The sequence below is a fragment of the Mustela nivalis genome (assembly GCF_964662115.1).
Source record: "Mustela nivalis genome assembly, chromosome: 11".
In the NCBI taxonomy this organism is placed as follows: Eukaryota; Metazoa; Chordata; class Mammalia; order Carnivora; family Mustelidae; genus Mustela; species Mustela nivalis.
Genome location: NC_139030.1, coordinates 53,050,131 through 53,067,579, shown reverse-complemented (window position 1 = coordinate 53,067,579; position 17,449 = coordinate 53,050,131). Strand labels below are relative to the sequence as shown.

The 17,449-nt window shown below is 36.1% G+C and overlaps 1 protein-coding gene across 5 annotated transcripts in view; it reads left to right on the top strand.

Annotated features, from left to right (window-relative positions):
* The window catches only part of SCN2A (sodium voltage-gated channel alpha subunit 2), a 140,003-nt gene extending 127,614 nt beyond the window's left edge, over window positions 1-12,389 (top strand). For all 5 annotated transcript variants that reach the window (XM_082691194.1, XM_082691195.1, XM_082691197.1 and 2 more), the window contains 4 exons: window positions 2,236-2,373; window positions 2,741-2,845; window positions 6,840-7,110; window positions 8,698-12,389. In XM_082691194.1, coding sequence (XP_082547320.1) covers window positions 2,236-2,373; window positions 2,741-2,845; window positions 6,840-7,110; window positions 8,698-9,893 — 1,710 coding nt within the window. In that variant the 3' untranslated portion in view covers window positions 9,894-12,389. The remainder of the gene's footprint in view (window positions 1-2,235; window positions 2,374-2,740; window positions 2,846-6,839; window positions 7,111-8,697) is intronic.
* Window positions 12,390-17,449: the final 5,060 nt, after the last annotated feature.

The following is a 17,449-nucleotide window of genomic DNA, read 5'->3' as shown; positions in this document are numbered from 1 at the left end:
TTTAATTTTTTGCCTTATTTAAAAAAAGAGAGAGAGCAAGCATGAGAACGAGTGCCCTGCATTGTATCTTTGTGAGTGCTATCAGAAATCCCAGTCATGGGTTGGTTTTTTTTTTTTTTGAATAATACTAATTATTTACTACTTATTACTACTAACTCTACCAAGGGCTTTCTTACACTATCCCAGTTAATCTTAAATAACAACGTTTATGCTGTGGTTGATATTAACTCCATTTACTATTGAAACAGATAGGCTCAATGGGGTAAGTGGTAGTACATGTTTTTTAACTCTGACCACAAACAATGGGCTCATAACCACTTTCTTCTATGGTAGTTTCCTACCTCTTTGACTAATTCATTTACAGTTCTCTCTACCTTCCTTAGCAGAAGCCTGATATGCATCTTTCTTTTGGTTCCTTCCTTAGTAACTTAGCAGACACTATCTGCTACATAACTCAAGCACTTACAAATGATGAAATCCAAGTGGACACTAAAATTGTGAAAAGTTGTTTGCTCTTACTCTCAGTATTATCAGAGAAATGCAAGTTTAAACTACAACGTGACATTAACTATACATTTACCTCATCGTCAATATTAAAAATTATGACAATACCAAGTATTGTCAAGGACAAAGGGCAATAAGAACTCTTACGTAATACTGACCAGACAAAATGGATAAATATTTCTTCTAAGAAGTTGGGCATTATTACATCATTCAATAAAATTCAAGATATTCTTTAACCCTGCAATTTCATTTTTAGCAATATATCCTACAGAAACTTGTTCACATGCATAGCAGAGTCCATGTACAAGATGTACAAGAATGAACATAACTTTTTGAGCTAGCAAAAAACTGGAAACAACTCAAAAGTAGTAGAAATGGACAAATAATTGAATGTTATATAGTGAGTACAGCATACATAGCAGTATAGATGAATCTAAAAATATAACAGCTATAACAAATGTATCCAGTAGACAAAATATAGACAAAACTAATCTGTCTAAGAATGCTTTCTTACCTGTTAACTCTAAAGAAAAAGCAAGGAAGGAATTACCACAAAATTCAGGATAATGATTGCCTCTAGCAGGGATTATAGAGTTTATGTTTGGGAAGAATACATCAAGGGTTTCTGAGTTCCTGACAATGTCCTGTACCATGAGATTCACTTTATAACAATTTATCACTACATTTTATACTTAATGTGCTGTGCACTTTTCTGTATGTATTGTATTTAATTTTGAAATGTTTAAAAATATCATTTTGTATCACTGTTCACTGTATACACATATAAATGTAATAAAAGTCTCATCAAAGAATAGGTACTTTTACAATATTTCTAATATTTTCCATTTTACTCTATTTTCCATTAGAAAAACATATCATGTTGGCCATTACCCTCTAAACTGATTTGCTGACACAATGGATCATTACCTGTATCTATTACCACCTGTGACTGGTTAACTGAATTGGTTAGAACAATGTTCTGTGAGTCCTGAGATAAAGATCACAACCAAAGCGCACACCAGTTATCACTCTCTTTTTGACCAAAAGTGTGCTGGATAAGACATCATTGTTACAGATGATGAATTGTTACAGTAGGATGAATCTTAGACTCATTTGTAGAAGGGAATGGACCTACAGATGTACCCAGATTATTACACATACAGTAATAATTCTAGCCTATGAAAAGAAATGTGTAATAGAAAACAAACCTTTACACTTACTATAGGCCAGGCACTGTTTCCTTAAGCTCTTTTTATGTATTAATATGCTTAATCTTCCCAACTACCCTCTGAGGTTAAGGTTCTGTTATTTTCATTTTATAAATGAAAAACCCAAATCAGAGAGAATAAATTTTAAAGGTTTTAACATAATATAGTGTGACTCAAACATCTCTTCTGCAGGAAGGGGAAATCCTGACTTTGCATACCCTGTTGGAAGTCTTTGCCTGTAAGAGAAAGTGCAGTCATAATCTAGAAATTTATTGGGTGAAATTAATTTTAATTATCTAGATCTTTCTGTGAGTTGTTTCACTTTGTCAAGTCAGTGAATGGTCTTGCAGGACTCTTCAACAAGCACAATAGTGTTGATGTTTCATAAAATCTGTTTAATGCTTGATCTTTTTTTTTCCATTTTCAACAATTGAGACATGCTTTGAGAATTGAAAATAGCTGATGTCTTTTTTTATAAAACAAGTAGTAGTCCTAATAGTTATCATTCCTTAATATTTTGTAGGTAGAATTACAACCCAAATATGAAGACAATCTGTATATGTACCTTTATTTTGTCATCTTTATTATTTTTGGTTCATTCTTTACCCTGAATCTTTTCATTGGTGTCATCATAGATAACTTCAACCAACAGAAAAAGAAGATAAGTATACTAAAGCTTTATCTTTATTCTAAAATGTTAAACATCTCATACTGTTTCTTTTTAGCAGTAAAATGCAATCAGCTAAAAGAAGGAATATAAAATTCTGAAATTATTTTGAACTATTTAATTAATTGCAGTATTTGAGTAATTGCTAATTCAGATAGCATGTATTGATATCTTTAGTATAGAAATATGACTGGTTAATATAGAATAATTTATAGATGGAATACATGCATCTGTCTCTGTAAATACAAAGATTGGCAACACTAGAATAGCATGTGGAAGCCAATTTTCACACAACGACTGAAGTGGATTTTCTAGCTAGCAAAGAACATGATTTTAACAAGTTTTGTTTTTATTTCTTTACTTTGGAGGTCAAGACATTTTTATGACAGAAGAACAGAAGAAATACTACAATGCAATGAAAAAACTGGGTTCAAAGAAACCACAAAAACCCATACCTCGACCGGCTGTAAGAATAACATGCTTTCTGAAATAAGTCTATCAGAGAAAGACAATTATCAAATGATCTCTCTGATGGAAGGAATTTGAGAGGCAGAGTGGGTGGTCGTGGGGACTGGGGAGGGGAAAAAAACGAAACAAGATGGGACCAGGGAGGGAGACAAACCGTAAGAGACGCTTAATTTCACGAAACAAACTGAGGGTTGCGGGGGGGGGGGCGGGGGTAGGGTCAGGAAAGGGATAGGGTGGTTGGGTGATGGACATTGGGAGAAAGGTATGTGCTATGGTGAGCTGTGAATTGTGTAAGACTGATGAATCACAGACCTGTACCCCTGAAACAAATAATACATTATATGTTAATAAAATAATATGCTTTAATTCCCAGAAAAATCTGCTATTTATCACTTACACAGTCCGAATTGCCAGACACTAGTATTTTTATGAATTTGCAAAACAAAATTTTTATCTTAGCCAAAGTATATGTGATATATATGTCATAAGCACAAAATATATAATATAGCTATGATATATATGCATATAAAATAATGTAAATTTAAAAAATTCACACTTCTATGCCAATGTCAATGAGGAGCTTCTAGTAATGTAGAGATGTCAATGAGGAGCTTCTAGTAATGTAGAGAAGAAAACATATGCATACATACATATGCATATGTTTTCTTCTCTACATTACTAGAAGCTCCTCATTGACATAGTGAAATAGTGACATAGTGAAATAGTGAATGAATGAATTAACATGATAGTGAATGAATGAATTGACATAGTGAAATAGTGATTGTTCACAGAGTGCAGTGGGGACCAATTGAAATAATCAGTACATCTCCCATATGCCCCATTTTCTATCCCACTCTGGTGATTACATGGAATCCTTTATGAAACAAGTCACAGGTTTTGTTTTTTTTTCTGGTTTTAAAAATATTTCATATTTTCCCCTAGCATCTTGCTTCTAAATCTGATGACATCATTCTCTTCATGATTTTTTATGGCTATTCTAATTATATATTTGCCAATAGTTGCTTGGTTGCCACAGGAAATTGTTGTCAGGAGAAGAGCCCTTTAGGAGAAGGGCAGTGTTTGTGTGAAAGCCCTGAGGTAGGAAGGCCAGTGAGGCTGGAGTACAGAGGGAGGGCTCACTGGGATGTGCTGAGAATGAAGAAGTTAGGATGGGCCAGATTTTTTTGAACTTTGTAAGCCACGTTAAAAATTGTCTCTTATCCTTAGAGCATTGGGGAACTGTTGAAGGGGACCTGTTCATTCTCTGTTTTGTAAAGATCACTCAACCAGTATTGATGGGGACAATGTGTATGCTTTGTAGCCTTCTTTGGAGCTGTTTCAGAGGTAGCTGTTTGAGAGGTAGCCTGAACCAGAGTGGTGTGGAGATGAATTAGAGTGGGTGGATTTGTGAGCTGTCACTGGAGTCAAATTTAAAGGTTTTCTATTAATTGGATAAGGGAGACAAAGAAGGACCCAACAAAGAGAACTTAAAAGTTTCTGCCATACACGCTGGATGACCAGTGTCATGCAGGATATGAAGAAGGGACAGCATGGAGACAAAAATTAGAGATGCTAGCTTGCAGAAGCTGGCAATCGAAAGGAGATGGGGGGAGAATGAATATCTAGAAGTAGTAAAATAAAGTTTCTTTTTTTTTTTAAGGTTTTTTATTTATTTGACAGAGATCACAAGTAGGCAGAGAGGCAGGCAGAGAGAGAGAGAGGAGGAAGCAGGCTCCCTGCTGAGCAGAGAGCCCAATGTGGGGCTCGATCCCAGGACCCTGAGATCATGACCTGAGCCGAAGGCAGAGGCTTTAACCCACCGAGCCACACAGGTGCCCCTAAAATAAAGTTTCTTAGGATTTGTTTGGAGAGAGGTTTAGGTTTGAAGCAAAGCAAGAGTTCTGGAGAAGAAGAATGTGAAGAGAGGGAATATAGAATAAAATCACACATAATATGTGGGTCAAGAATAGAATGGTCTAGGTTAGATTTAAAGGTGAGAGGGACTGAGTCCTCTAATGAATATGGAGTAATATATGAAAGATATGTGTGAAAAGTCAAGCTAATATGAATGCAAAAAGAAGTAGAAGATTTCTTTACACTGATTTTGATGCTCTCAAAAAAGAAAAGAAGGCAAAAGAATAGAGAATTTTTTAGAAATTTGGAACTATCCTGGAACAAGTGAGGGATAAAGGATTCGTCATCACTGTCAAGGGCCAAGATGAAGTGAGAGAACATAAATCTTTGGTGAACAAGGCTGCCAGGGTTATGTAGCTTCCTTCAGCATATACTACACCTTGGGGTTTAAATTGGAGATAGTGATTAGTGATTGGGGATTGGAGTTATACATCAAAGTGACCCATTGGAAAATTACATGAGCAGAAAATCTAAGGAGCTTTTTATTGATTAAAAAAAAAAAGCTTCTGATTTTAAGGAGTTTTGAACACACTACACTCTAGATGCTGTATCTATGAGAAAAATGACACTGCTCTGTCTTTGCAAAGTCTTCAAACAGCTAGAAGAGAAAACTAAAATAAATAAGAGAAAACCATTTGTAATACAGTGGCATCAATTTTATGACAAATGTAAACATGAAGTTTTCTGAGGACACAAAGTGCTTAAAACTTCAAATTGAATTTACTGTCACCAGAGAAGGAGTGAGGGAAGTCTGTTTCAGTACAAGGAGACAAGACAAAATGACACAGTATAATCTGCAAACTTTATTAAGAGGGATAGGACATATCAGAAGGGTAGAAATAAAAGAAACATAGGAGACTTGGAAAGGTACGCTACAGTAAATAAACACTACGAAGGAAGGGCTTGGAACTGGAATTACTCACATTCATCAAGTTGAAGAAGGCTCTTGAAGGACAGGCTCAGCTGAAGCAATAGAAGTCCGGTCCAGCAAACCAGATATCTACTAAGAAAAAAAGAGAAAAATACAACAAACAGGTGGTGTTTGATGTCCAAGAACTTCCATAGGGAGTAATGGATGCCTCTCAACAGGGAGAGGTCAGAACACTCGTACAGGGAATCCAGATGGATAAACATGTCAAGATCTGGGAAAGCAGCCTATGAAGTGTGAAGGTAACAGATCATCAGTGTTTCTAGTCAAGAAACTAGAGAACAGCCTAGTGCAAGTTCAGTCAAGGCTGAAATACCAAGCAGGTGTAGGCAAAATGGTACAAAACAGGGTCCAAATGAGCAGAACTGGTAAGATGAGGACTTAATTTCATAAACAAGACAAAAAACCAGTTAGTCTTTGGAAATAAGGTCCAAACCAAATAAGGAAAAACTTGAACATCTGATTGTGGACTATACCTTTTTAAAAGAGTATTATATATTCTTACAGAAGAGTTATCCCCATATGATTTCACCAAGCTTTTCATTATTGTAAAGTCTGGCATAGCCATAGATCAGTAATCAAAGCTAAGAAATCAACCGTGGCGCAATACCATTTAAATAGAATACAGAATTTAATTGGATTTCACCAGGTGTTCCACATATGTCCTTTTTCTTGAGTTACAATTTTTTAGAACATCTTCACAGGTGAAATTTAAGGTGCTCTGGCTTTGGGGAAAGACGATAAAAACAGAAACTAGAAAAAAATAAACATGAGGGAAAAAGCTGGAAAAGTATTTATTAGCTCATTGAAGTTTGCTTTGATACCAACTTCCAATACATGGGATAACAAAGATTTGATATAGTGGCAAATATTGGCTGACTGTCTGCCGTACCCCTGATGATGTTATGGGCACTGAGAACACGATACGTGGTTCTTACGGTCAGTTTATAAAATCTGATATGAACAGTATAAATAAAATACATTTGAAAAAAGTTGCATATGCCCATATACAAACTATTCTTCCAAGTATTAGATAAACATGGTGTGTTCTTATAAAAGCTACATTTTCATATTGCTATGGTAAAAGCAGGTAAATCAAATTTGATATTCTTTATGTTTTTAACTGAATTTTGCATATTCCTTGTTCCAGAACAAATTCCAAGGAATGGTCTTTGATTTTGTAACCAAACAAGTCTTTGATATCAGCATCATGATCCTCATCTGCCTCAACATGGTCACCATGATGGTGGAAACTGATGACCAGAGTCAGGAGATGACAAACATTCTGTACTGGATTAATCTGGTGTTTATAGTTCTGTTCACCGGAGAGTGTGTGCTGAAACTAATCTCTCTTCGTTATTACTATTTCACCATCGGATGGAATATTTTTGATTTTGTGGTGGTCATTCTCTCTATTGTAGGTAAGAAGAGATTATTTTACTCAGGGACGTTAGTAATGAAAATTTGTTTAAAACTTTGAAAGTGTTTCTTACTAATCTTTCTCATTCATCCCAAAATTCCAGATAAAAGTCTAATAGTCCTTTCTTCAGTTTGTCATTTCTCTTGTTGCATGCTGTGCATGAAATGATGTGTAAAAAAAAAAATATTTTATGTTTTTCAGCTTTCATTTATCATCTTGCCTCATTTCAGAAGACAATAACTGCAATTTGTCATAACAATGCTATAGTCACTTACACTCCTGTGGTATAGACAAGTACTGCTTTGAATAAATAATTCACACACACATGCACCCAAAAATGAATAAAAGGAATCAAATTGTCCACAAATAAACTATTGATAGTTTGAAGAGTTTGCATGCCTGCTCACATATATTCACACACATAAACTTCATCTTATCTTTGGATTCAAATAGTTTCTAGGGCTTGTAATATTCTTTCTCCAGAAGTAGACATTTTGTTCAAAAAACTAAAACAGACTCATTAATACATATTAACTGATTAGGTATAGAGCATTAAATGAGGTACTGGCAGTAAATATAAGAGAGTTAAGACCAGGTTCTGCCTATTTGAGAAAAGAAAACATACACAGAGGGGAAAAATAGTATTCCACTATTTAAATTGCTTTCTCTGGTGGACTAAAACACTTGAAGTAATATGCCATTCTGTTTGATCTTCACAAGAGTGCTATGAGGTGGTCGTATTAGTGATTAACAAATGAGACTCAGGAATCATACAGATCTGGCCTATTTCCACCGCTTACCAGCTCTGTAACCTACGGCAAGTTACCTCCAAACCCTGGCTTTCCAGGGAATATTTCTGTAAAGTGTTATTGTGAGAATTAAATGAGATTATATAAGTAGATGCACTTAGTAGCATGCCTAGAACAGAGAAAAGGCTCAGTAAGTACTAAGTTTAAGAAAAATAACTAATAATAATTAGTTATTTAATAATAATACTATCACCATTTAGTGATGCCAAAAAAAGGGATAGAATTCAGCCACAAGTATGTTTGTCTCCAAAGCCTGGATTCTCTCCTATCCATCATTCTTGCCACCTTCCAAATAAAATGGATCACAATGGTGATCCTATTCTGATCGAAAAATCACAAGCCTTGTCCACTAGTTCTTATGCCAATACTAGAACCGGATTTTAGAACTGGAAGTCCACTCCTTTGCTGGGCTTCCCCATACTTTGTGATGTCTTTAGGCCTTCAGTGGTTGAATCTTTCAATAGATGCTTTTCTTGAACTAGGAAAAATGACCATTGAAACCTCAGTTAGCATACAGGGGTTAATGTTTTAACACTAAACACACCAGTTTCCTTTTGCTAAACAAATACCACAGATTGTGTGTGTACGTGTGTGTGTTTACCTAATCTTTATGTCCACATTTTATAAAATTAATGATTATCTGATGCATGTAAATTTTCGTTCACTTCTAAATATTAATATAATATTAACTTAATAAATTAAATACTAATTTAATATAACATAGTAAAGCTTATATTAAATATAACACTGGTTTGTTTGTATTTCTTGATTTTCCACAGGCATGTTTCTGGCTGAGCTGATAGAAAAATACTTTGTGTCCCCTACCCTGTTCCGAGTGATTCGGCTCGCCAGGATTGGTCGAATCTTGCGTCTGATCAAAGGGGCCAAGGGGATCCGCACGTTGCTCTTTGCTCTGATGATGTCCCTTCCTGCCTTGTTTAACATCGGCCTCCTGCTCTTCCTGGTCATGTTCATCTACGCCATCTTTGGAATGTCCAACTTTGCCTACGTTAAGAGGGAAGTTGGAATTGATGACATGTTCAACTTTGAGACCTTTGGCAACAGCATGATCTGCCTGTTCCAAATTACCACCTCTGCTGGCTGGGATGGATTGCTGGCACCTATTCTTAATAGCGGACCTCCAGACTGTGACCCTGAAAAAGATCACCCTGGAAGCTCAGTTAAGGGAGACTGTGGGAACCCCTCTGTGGGGATTTTCTTTTTTGTGAGTTACATCATCATATCATTTCTGGTTGTGGTGAACATGTACATCGCTGTCATCCTGGAGAACTTCAGTGTTGCTACTGAAGAAAGTGCAGAGCCCCTGAGTGAGGATGACTTCGAGATGTTCTATGAGGTCTGGGAGAAGTTTGATCCTGATGCCACCCAGTTTATAGAGTTCTGCAAGCTCTCTGATTTTGCAGCTGCCCTGGATCCTCCTCTTCTCATAGCCAAACCAAACAAAGTCCAGCTCATCGCCATGGACCTACCCATGGTCAGTGGGGATCGGATCCACTGCCTCGATATTTTATTTGCCTTTACAAAGCGTGTTTTGGGTGAGAGTGGAGAGATGGATGCCCTTCGAATACAGATGGAGGAGCGATTCATGGCATCGAACCCCTCCAAAGTCTCCTACGAGCCCATCACAACCACTCTGAAACGCAAACAAGAGGAGGTGTCTGCTATCGTTATCCAGAGGGCTTATAGACGCTACCTCTTGAAGCAAAAAGTTAAAAAGGTTTCGTGTATCTACAAGAAAGACAAAGGCAAAGAAGGTGAGGGAACACCTATCAAAGAAGAAATCCTTATTGACAAACTAAATGAGAATTCAACTCCAGAGAAAACCGATGTGACGCCTTCTACCACTTCTCCACCTTCCTATGATAGTGTGACCAAGCCGGAAAAAGAAAAATTTGAAAAAGACAAATCAGAAAAGGAAGACAAAGGGAAAGATATCAGGGAAAGTAAAAAGTAAAAAGGAACAAAGAATAATTCCATTTTGTGATCAATTGTTTACAGCCTGTGATGGTGATGTATTGGTGTCAACAAGACTCCCACAGGAAGTCTATGCCAAACTGACTGTTTTTACAAATGTATACTTAAGGTCAGTGCCTATAACAAGACAGAGACCTCTGGTCAGCAAACTGGGACTCAATAAACCAGAAAAACAGCATTGACGGGAGGTTTCTGTTTTCACAACCAGCTGACACTGCTGAAGAGCAGAGATGTAATGGCTACTCAGACTATAGGAACCACTTTAAAGGGGGGAGGGAAGTTAAATTTTTATGTAAATTCAACACGTGACACTTGATGATAGTAATCGTCACCGCTGTTTATGATTTAACTACCACACCTGCCATATTTTTACAAGATGTATGCTGTGAATTTATCACCTTTTTTCTTTTAATTCCCAGGTTGTTTACTATTATATGTGACTATTTTTGTATATGGGTTTATGTTTGGGGAGAGGGATTAAAGGTAGGGAATTCTGCATTTCTCTGTTGTATAACTGGATATATTTTAAATGAAGGCATGCTGCACTTCTCATTCACACATGGAGGAAAAAAAAAAAAAACCACATCACAAAAGGAAAGAGTTTACTTCTTGTTTCAGGATGTTTTTAGATTTTTGAGGTGCTTAAATAGCTATTCATGTTTTTAAGGTTTCTCATCCAGAAAAATTTTAATGTGCCTGTAAATGTTCCATAGAATTCACGAGCGTTGAAGAATCGTTTTATTTTTACATGATCCATTATATGTACATGTATATATGTATATATGTATATGTGCGTGTATATACATATATATGTATACACACAGAGAAACACATACACCATTACGTAGTCATTCCGAGTCCTGGCAGCATGACTATACCATTTTTGATAAGTGTCCTTTGGCATAAACTAAAAATATCCTTTTGATCCTTTTAAGAACCTGAATTGACCAAAAAGCAGTCCCCACCACTTTATAAAGTTGACTCTGCTTTTTTCCTGCAGTATTGTTTAGCCATCTTCTGCTCTTGGTGAGGTTGACAGAGTATATGTCAATTTAAACAAGAAAAGTCCGCTTTGTAAATAGTCATTTTACCCAGTGGTGCATGTTTGAGCAAACAAAAATGACGACTTAAGCACAGTATTTATTGCATCAAATATGTACCACAGTAAGTATAGTTTGCAAGCTTTCAACAGGTAATATGATGTAATTGGTTCCATTATAGTTTGAAGCTGTCACTGCTGCATGTTTATCTTGCCTATGCTGCTGTATCTTATTCCTTCCACTGTCCCGAAGTCTAATCTGGGAAGCCATATGTCAGTGGTAAAGTGAAGCAAATTGTTCGACCAAGACCTCATTCTTCATGTCATTAAGCAATAGGTTGCAGCAAACAATGAAGAGCTTCTTGCTTTTTATTCTTCCAATCTTAATTGAACACTCTATGGTAAAAAGCCCGACTGTACGAACATGTTGCAAGCTGCTTAAATCTGTTGAAACTATATGGTTAGAGTTTTCTAAGAAAATATAAATACTGTACAAAGTTCATTTTATTTTATTTTTCAGCCTTTTGTACATAAAATGAGAAATTAAAAGTATCTTCAGGTTGATGTCACAGTCACTATTGTTAGTTTCTGTTCCTAGCACTTTTAAATTGCAGCACTTCACAAAATAAGAAACAAAGACTAAGACGCAGTGTAGGTTTCCGCTTTTTTATTAGTACTGTAAACTTTGCACACATTTCAATGTGAAACAAATCTCAGACTGAGTCCAGCGTTCATTGGCTTTCAAATAGTAACGCCTTATCATCGAAAGAGGCTTAAGGAAAGATCAGTTGATATTCTTGGCATTGCTTGGATCAGATGTTTCCATCTAGTCTTTTTATTCAGTAAATTGTTGGTCTTTTCCCGTGTTCGTTTACCCAGATAGATCTTACTCTTATTGACCCGTATGGCACTAGAACTGTATCAGTTATGTTAATGGGACCCAAGTTTTGGTTTTTTTTCCCTCACAAAGCCAGGTAGTGAAATCATATTACCAGTTACAGCAAAACATTTTGTTTTTCTCTCACAAGCAACATTAAATGTAGATTCTTTATACTAAAGCTATTGACTTGTAGTGTGTTGGTGAAATGCATGCAGGAAAATGCTATTACCATACAGAACGGTAAGCCACATTACAATCAAGCCAAAAGAATAAAGGTTTTGCTTTTGTTTTGTATTTAATTGTTCTGTCTTTGTTTCTATCTTTGAAATGCCATTTAAAGGTAAATTTCTATCATGTAAAAATGATCTATCAGAAAAAATATAAATGTAAAGAATACACATTAAATATAATAATTCATCTTTAAATTTTTTCATGGAATGGAAATCAATTAAGAAGAGTGTATTGGATATCTAGTTTTAATATTGGCCAAAAATCTAGATATGGTATTGGGTAGAGTACTGGAGAGTTACAAAACTTAATAAAAAAATTGACTAATATTTTAAGCTGTGTGTCCTTTCTCCTTCCCGTCTACCTACTGTTTTTGTTTTGTTCTCCTTTTCACTTCAGTTTCTTCCCTGTGTATTCCTTTTTTTTTTTTTTTTTTTTAAGATTTTATTTATGTATTTGCCAGAGAGAGAGCAGGAGAGCGGCAGGGAGAGGGGAAGCAGGGTTCCTGCTGAGCAGGGAGCTCAATGTGGGGCTTCATCCCAGGACTCCAAGATCACAACCTGAGCCGAAGACAGACGCTTAACGGGCTAAGCCACCCAGGAGCCCTTCCCTGTGTATTCTTGATCTACTTTCCCCTGCATTTTACATTCCTTCCTCTGGCTCTTGTTTTTCATTCAGGATACTTTTCTTGTTTCTTTTCTGTTCACTCAATTTCTTATTAATTACATTCTATAGACACTTTAAACCCTTGGTAATTTGTTGTCACTATAAAAAAAAAATCCATAGTGTATCATTATATTCATTTCTATAATTTCCTTGGCAAAAATTCTAGGTGAGCTTAGATCTCAAGTCTTCATACATTATAATTAAAAACACATTAGAGTTTTCTACTTAATTATGAACAGTTCAGGAAATGTTTCTCAATTTTGATTGCATATTAGAAATATTTGAGAAGCTTTTTTAAAAAATACCAGTGTATGGACCAAGACCAGACGAACAGAACTCATATTTCTTGGGTTGAGACTTAAGCACCTAAATTTTTTTTTTAAGGATTGCCATTGATGCTGGTTCCTACTAAGGGCTGAAAGCCAGTGAATGAGGGCCTGTATGCCCAATAGGAAAAAAACATTCTACAGGAAATGCCCCTTTCCCATTTCAGAGTTTCATTATTTAATTCATTGCATATAAAGTGGGGCTTCCAATATAGTGGCCTTTGAGGTGTTTATCTTATACTACAAGGAACTGACATTGACCTATTTATATATCAGCGATTCTATTCTAACACTGTAGTTGGTGAAAGGGAATTCTATCAGTATTGTTTTTGAGAGCTTTTTCAAATTACACACCCCACAACCTGCTCCCCAATTATTCCTAGTGCATATTGGGTGAGATGAATACACAGGTGGTTTAGGAAACTATGGATTCATAAAATCCTCTTTCGGGTGAATCCTACATGCCCTGTCGGGTAAAAACCATTAATCTGGACCAAGGGGAGATAGTCCCCATAAAACATACATCCAGTTTGCCATTATCATGTCACACATCTAAACAGGAAAGACTTCCAGTCTCTACGTCTCTATTCTGGGGCATCTCTCACAAGCACACGTTCTCCGGCGTTCTGCGTACTACCGATGGGTTTACAATGAGAAGAGGGGAGAAAATGAGAGGAGGGACAGAAAGGCGGAGGAGAAGGAAAGAGGGAAGAACAACAGGGGGAAGTCGAGGGAGGGAGGAGAGTGCAAAAATGGGAAGCGCCGCTTCATAAATTATCCTCTGGGAAAGGGCTTCTTGTTAGTATCTGTCACAATAGTGAAGGAAGGAGGAAGGAAACCGCATAGGAAAAGAAGTTTTGCGTCGTGGTCAATATGTTAGATGCACAATGCAAACATGTTTCTCCTCTCTTCTTTTTTAAAGAAAAAATACTTCAGGAAAAGTTGAAGAGGACATTATGCAAGTAAATGTTAGAATGATTGCATAGGTAATTTTTTTCCCTGTCATCTGGACTAAATAAATATTTGAGTGTCTACTACATATGAACTTTGTGATAGGAGCTGTGAGATCAAAGATGAAATTAACTGTCCAAAAGAAAGGTATAGCCAGAGGTGAAGAACCTTGAATGTCAAGTTAAAGACCCTGAGATTTACTCTGTTGGCAATGAGGAATGATTGATGACTCTTGAGCAGTACATTGGCAGTGAAATCAGATGTACTTGTCCCTACTTAATCTGATAGCAAGAGGACTACACTGACCATTCTTTTTGCTAATATTTCACAGAGATCTCATTTTCCCATCTCTTTATTTTTAAAGATCTCTGTGTTCTTATCTTTTGGTATATATTTTTAAAAGAATATACATAGATTTAAAGAAACCTAACATTTTCTGTTAATAGCTCGTCTTAATCTACTTGTATTTCTTTTATACACAGGTATATTTGGTTTTATTTTTTTATTACCTTATTCTGTGCTTTTTATTTGTCAAGTGTTTTCTTTTTTGTCTTCTTTCCCTTTTTGTCCTCTTTTAGATTAATTTTGTTATGTTTATTCTCTCTCCCACATCTGTACTGGCCCAGAAGCTACACATCTTCCCCTCTGTCTCCCTTCTTCCCTTCCTCCCTTTTCTCTTGTTTTTTGTTTTGTTTTGTTTTTTAAATAAGTGCTCTTAAAATTTTTTTAAAGATTTTATTTATTTATTTGACAGAGAATACAAGCGGGGGGAGTAGGAGAGAGAGAAACAGGCTTCCCACTGAGCAGAGAGCCTGATACGGGGCTCGAGCCCAGGACCTGGGACCATGACCTGAGCCAAAGGCAGATGCTTAACAGCCACCTGCCCTTAAATTTTAACATGCAAACGTAACTAGTGAAATAAAACTAGCATTTGTACACTTATCTGGAACAAGGAAGTTCCCTAGACTGAGGGCATATTATTGCCCACCTTTTTTTTTAATCTTTTTTTTTAATATTTTGTTAATTTATTTGACAGACAGAGATCACAAGTAGGCAGAGAGGCAGGCAGAGAGAGAGGGGGAAGCAGGCTCCCTGCTGAGCAGAGAGCCCGATGCGGGGCTCGATCCCAGGACCCTGGGATCATGACCTGAGCCGAAGGCAGAGGCTTTAACCCACTGAGCCACCCAGACGCCCCTATTATTGTCCACTTTTGATGTGATTTTTATCTACTACTTTAATTCTACTTGGTCTGACACCCAACAAATTGAACAGTATTATGGTGAATTTGTGTAGTCAGTGCTCAGTTAGACTTACTTATTAATCAGTCCTTCCTAAAATATGTTTCTTCGGTCTACTACATTTTGTGTTCTATTTCTTTCTTTCTTTCTTTTTTCATTTTTAAGAATTATTTGTTTAAGGGGTATGGCACTGGGAGAAGGAGAGTCCAAGAGACTCCACACCCTGAGCACCTGAATTTGGAGCCCGATGTGGGACTTAATCTCATAATCCTGAGATCATGACCCGACCTGAAATCAAGAGTTGTTAGCTTGACTGACTGTGCCACCCAGGCACCCCTCCCCCCGCCATTTCCTTCTTGAAATACATAAGAAATTCTTTTAGTAATATCTGTGGGTAGTAAACTGACTCTTTTTTTCTTTTTTCTGAAAATGGCTTTATTTCAGCTGGTTACAAAAAAGAGTTTATTGGGGCGCCTGGGTGGCTCAGTGGGTTAAAACCTCTGCCTTCAGCTCAGATCATGATCCCAGGGTTCTGGGATCAAGCCCCGAATTCAGGCTCTCTGCTCAGTGGGGAGCCTGCTTCCTCCTCTCTCTGTCTCTGCCTGCCTCTCTGCCCACTTGTGATCTGTCTGTCAAAGAAATAAATTTTTTTTTAAAGTTTATTTATTATAAAGAAAGAGAGACAGAGAGAGCATGAGTTAGGGGAGGGGATGAGGGGGGACTCCCAAGCAGACTCCCCACTGAGTGCAGAGCCCAATGTGGGGCTCAAACACACAACCCATGAGATCACGACCTGAGCTAAAATCATGGGTCAGACCCTTAACCATCTCAGCCACCAAGGAGCCCGGTCATATTTTTAATGGAATAGTTTAGATTATAATTATTCTGGTGTTTCAAAAATTTTTTAGTCTAATTATGAAATCGCTTTTATTACTATGCTACAGAATTTATGCTAATGTAATTTGAGGATTGAAACATTATTCATATCTATAATTCAGAAAATTTCACAAAAATTCTTAGCTTTCAGGAAACAAATATTTCCTCACCCTATATTCTTCTATTTTCTCCAACTAAAACTCCTGAGTGTTATATATTGAAATTTCTAAATCTTTCTCCCATGTTTTTTACTGTCCCTTTTTTTATTTTTAGTGTTGTTTTTTTTTTTTTTTTCTGGGTAATTTGTCAGCTTTTGGTATCAGGATAATGCTGGATTCATAAAATAAGTTAGAAATTGTCCATTCCTGAAAGAATTTCTGTAGGAGTGGAATTATCTCTCCCTTATATATTGATAGAATTCATTAGAAAATCCACATGGGACTTGAGTCTTCTTTGTGGGGAACTTTTTAATTAAAGATTTTTTTTCCTTTAATGGATATAGGGCTTTTATGATTTTTCCCTTTTTTTTTGTTTTGGTAAATTGCATTTTTCTAAAGAATTTGTTCATTCCAATTTACTGCATAAATGGTTCATGTCATTCCATTATTATGCTTTCAGTATCTGTGGAATCACTAGTTACGTCCCTTTATTCCTTCCTGGTACTGAAAATTTGTAATTTATCTTTTTCTTGATTAGCTCATCTAAGGGTTCTTCAATTTTATTAATGTATTCAAGATATCAACTTTTGGTTTATTGATTTTCTCTACATTTTTTCAGTTTTCTATTCATTGATTTCTGCTCTTTTCAATCCTATTAAGATTAAGTATGTTGTTTGGTATAAATTTTTAAAATAGATAAACATTATCAACTTAAAGAGAATCACTGTGATACCTAATCTTCTAAGAGTTTTCAAAATCATTAGTGCACACTGAACTTTATTGAATTTTTATTGTACCTTATTTAGATAATCATATTACTGTTATTATTCTTTACTTTGGTGTTATGGTAAATGGTATTGATTGCTTTTAGAATGTTAATCCTAATTATTCTCACGGAATTGATCCCAATTTTGTCATTTACATTATCAATTTCATATATTGCAATATTTAGTTCTTTAATATTTTGTTTCAGATTCTCACATTTACATCTGTGAAACAGCTTGGCTCCCAGTATTTCCTTCTTTTAATGTGCCTGTTAAATTTAGGTCATAAGGTTATGGTATGCTCTTAAAACAAGTTGGGAAAGGTTTTCTCCTTTTTTGTCCTCTGCTACAGATTAAATAAGATAGGTATTAATTGGGGTCCCTGGGTGGCTCAGTGGGTTAAGGCTCTG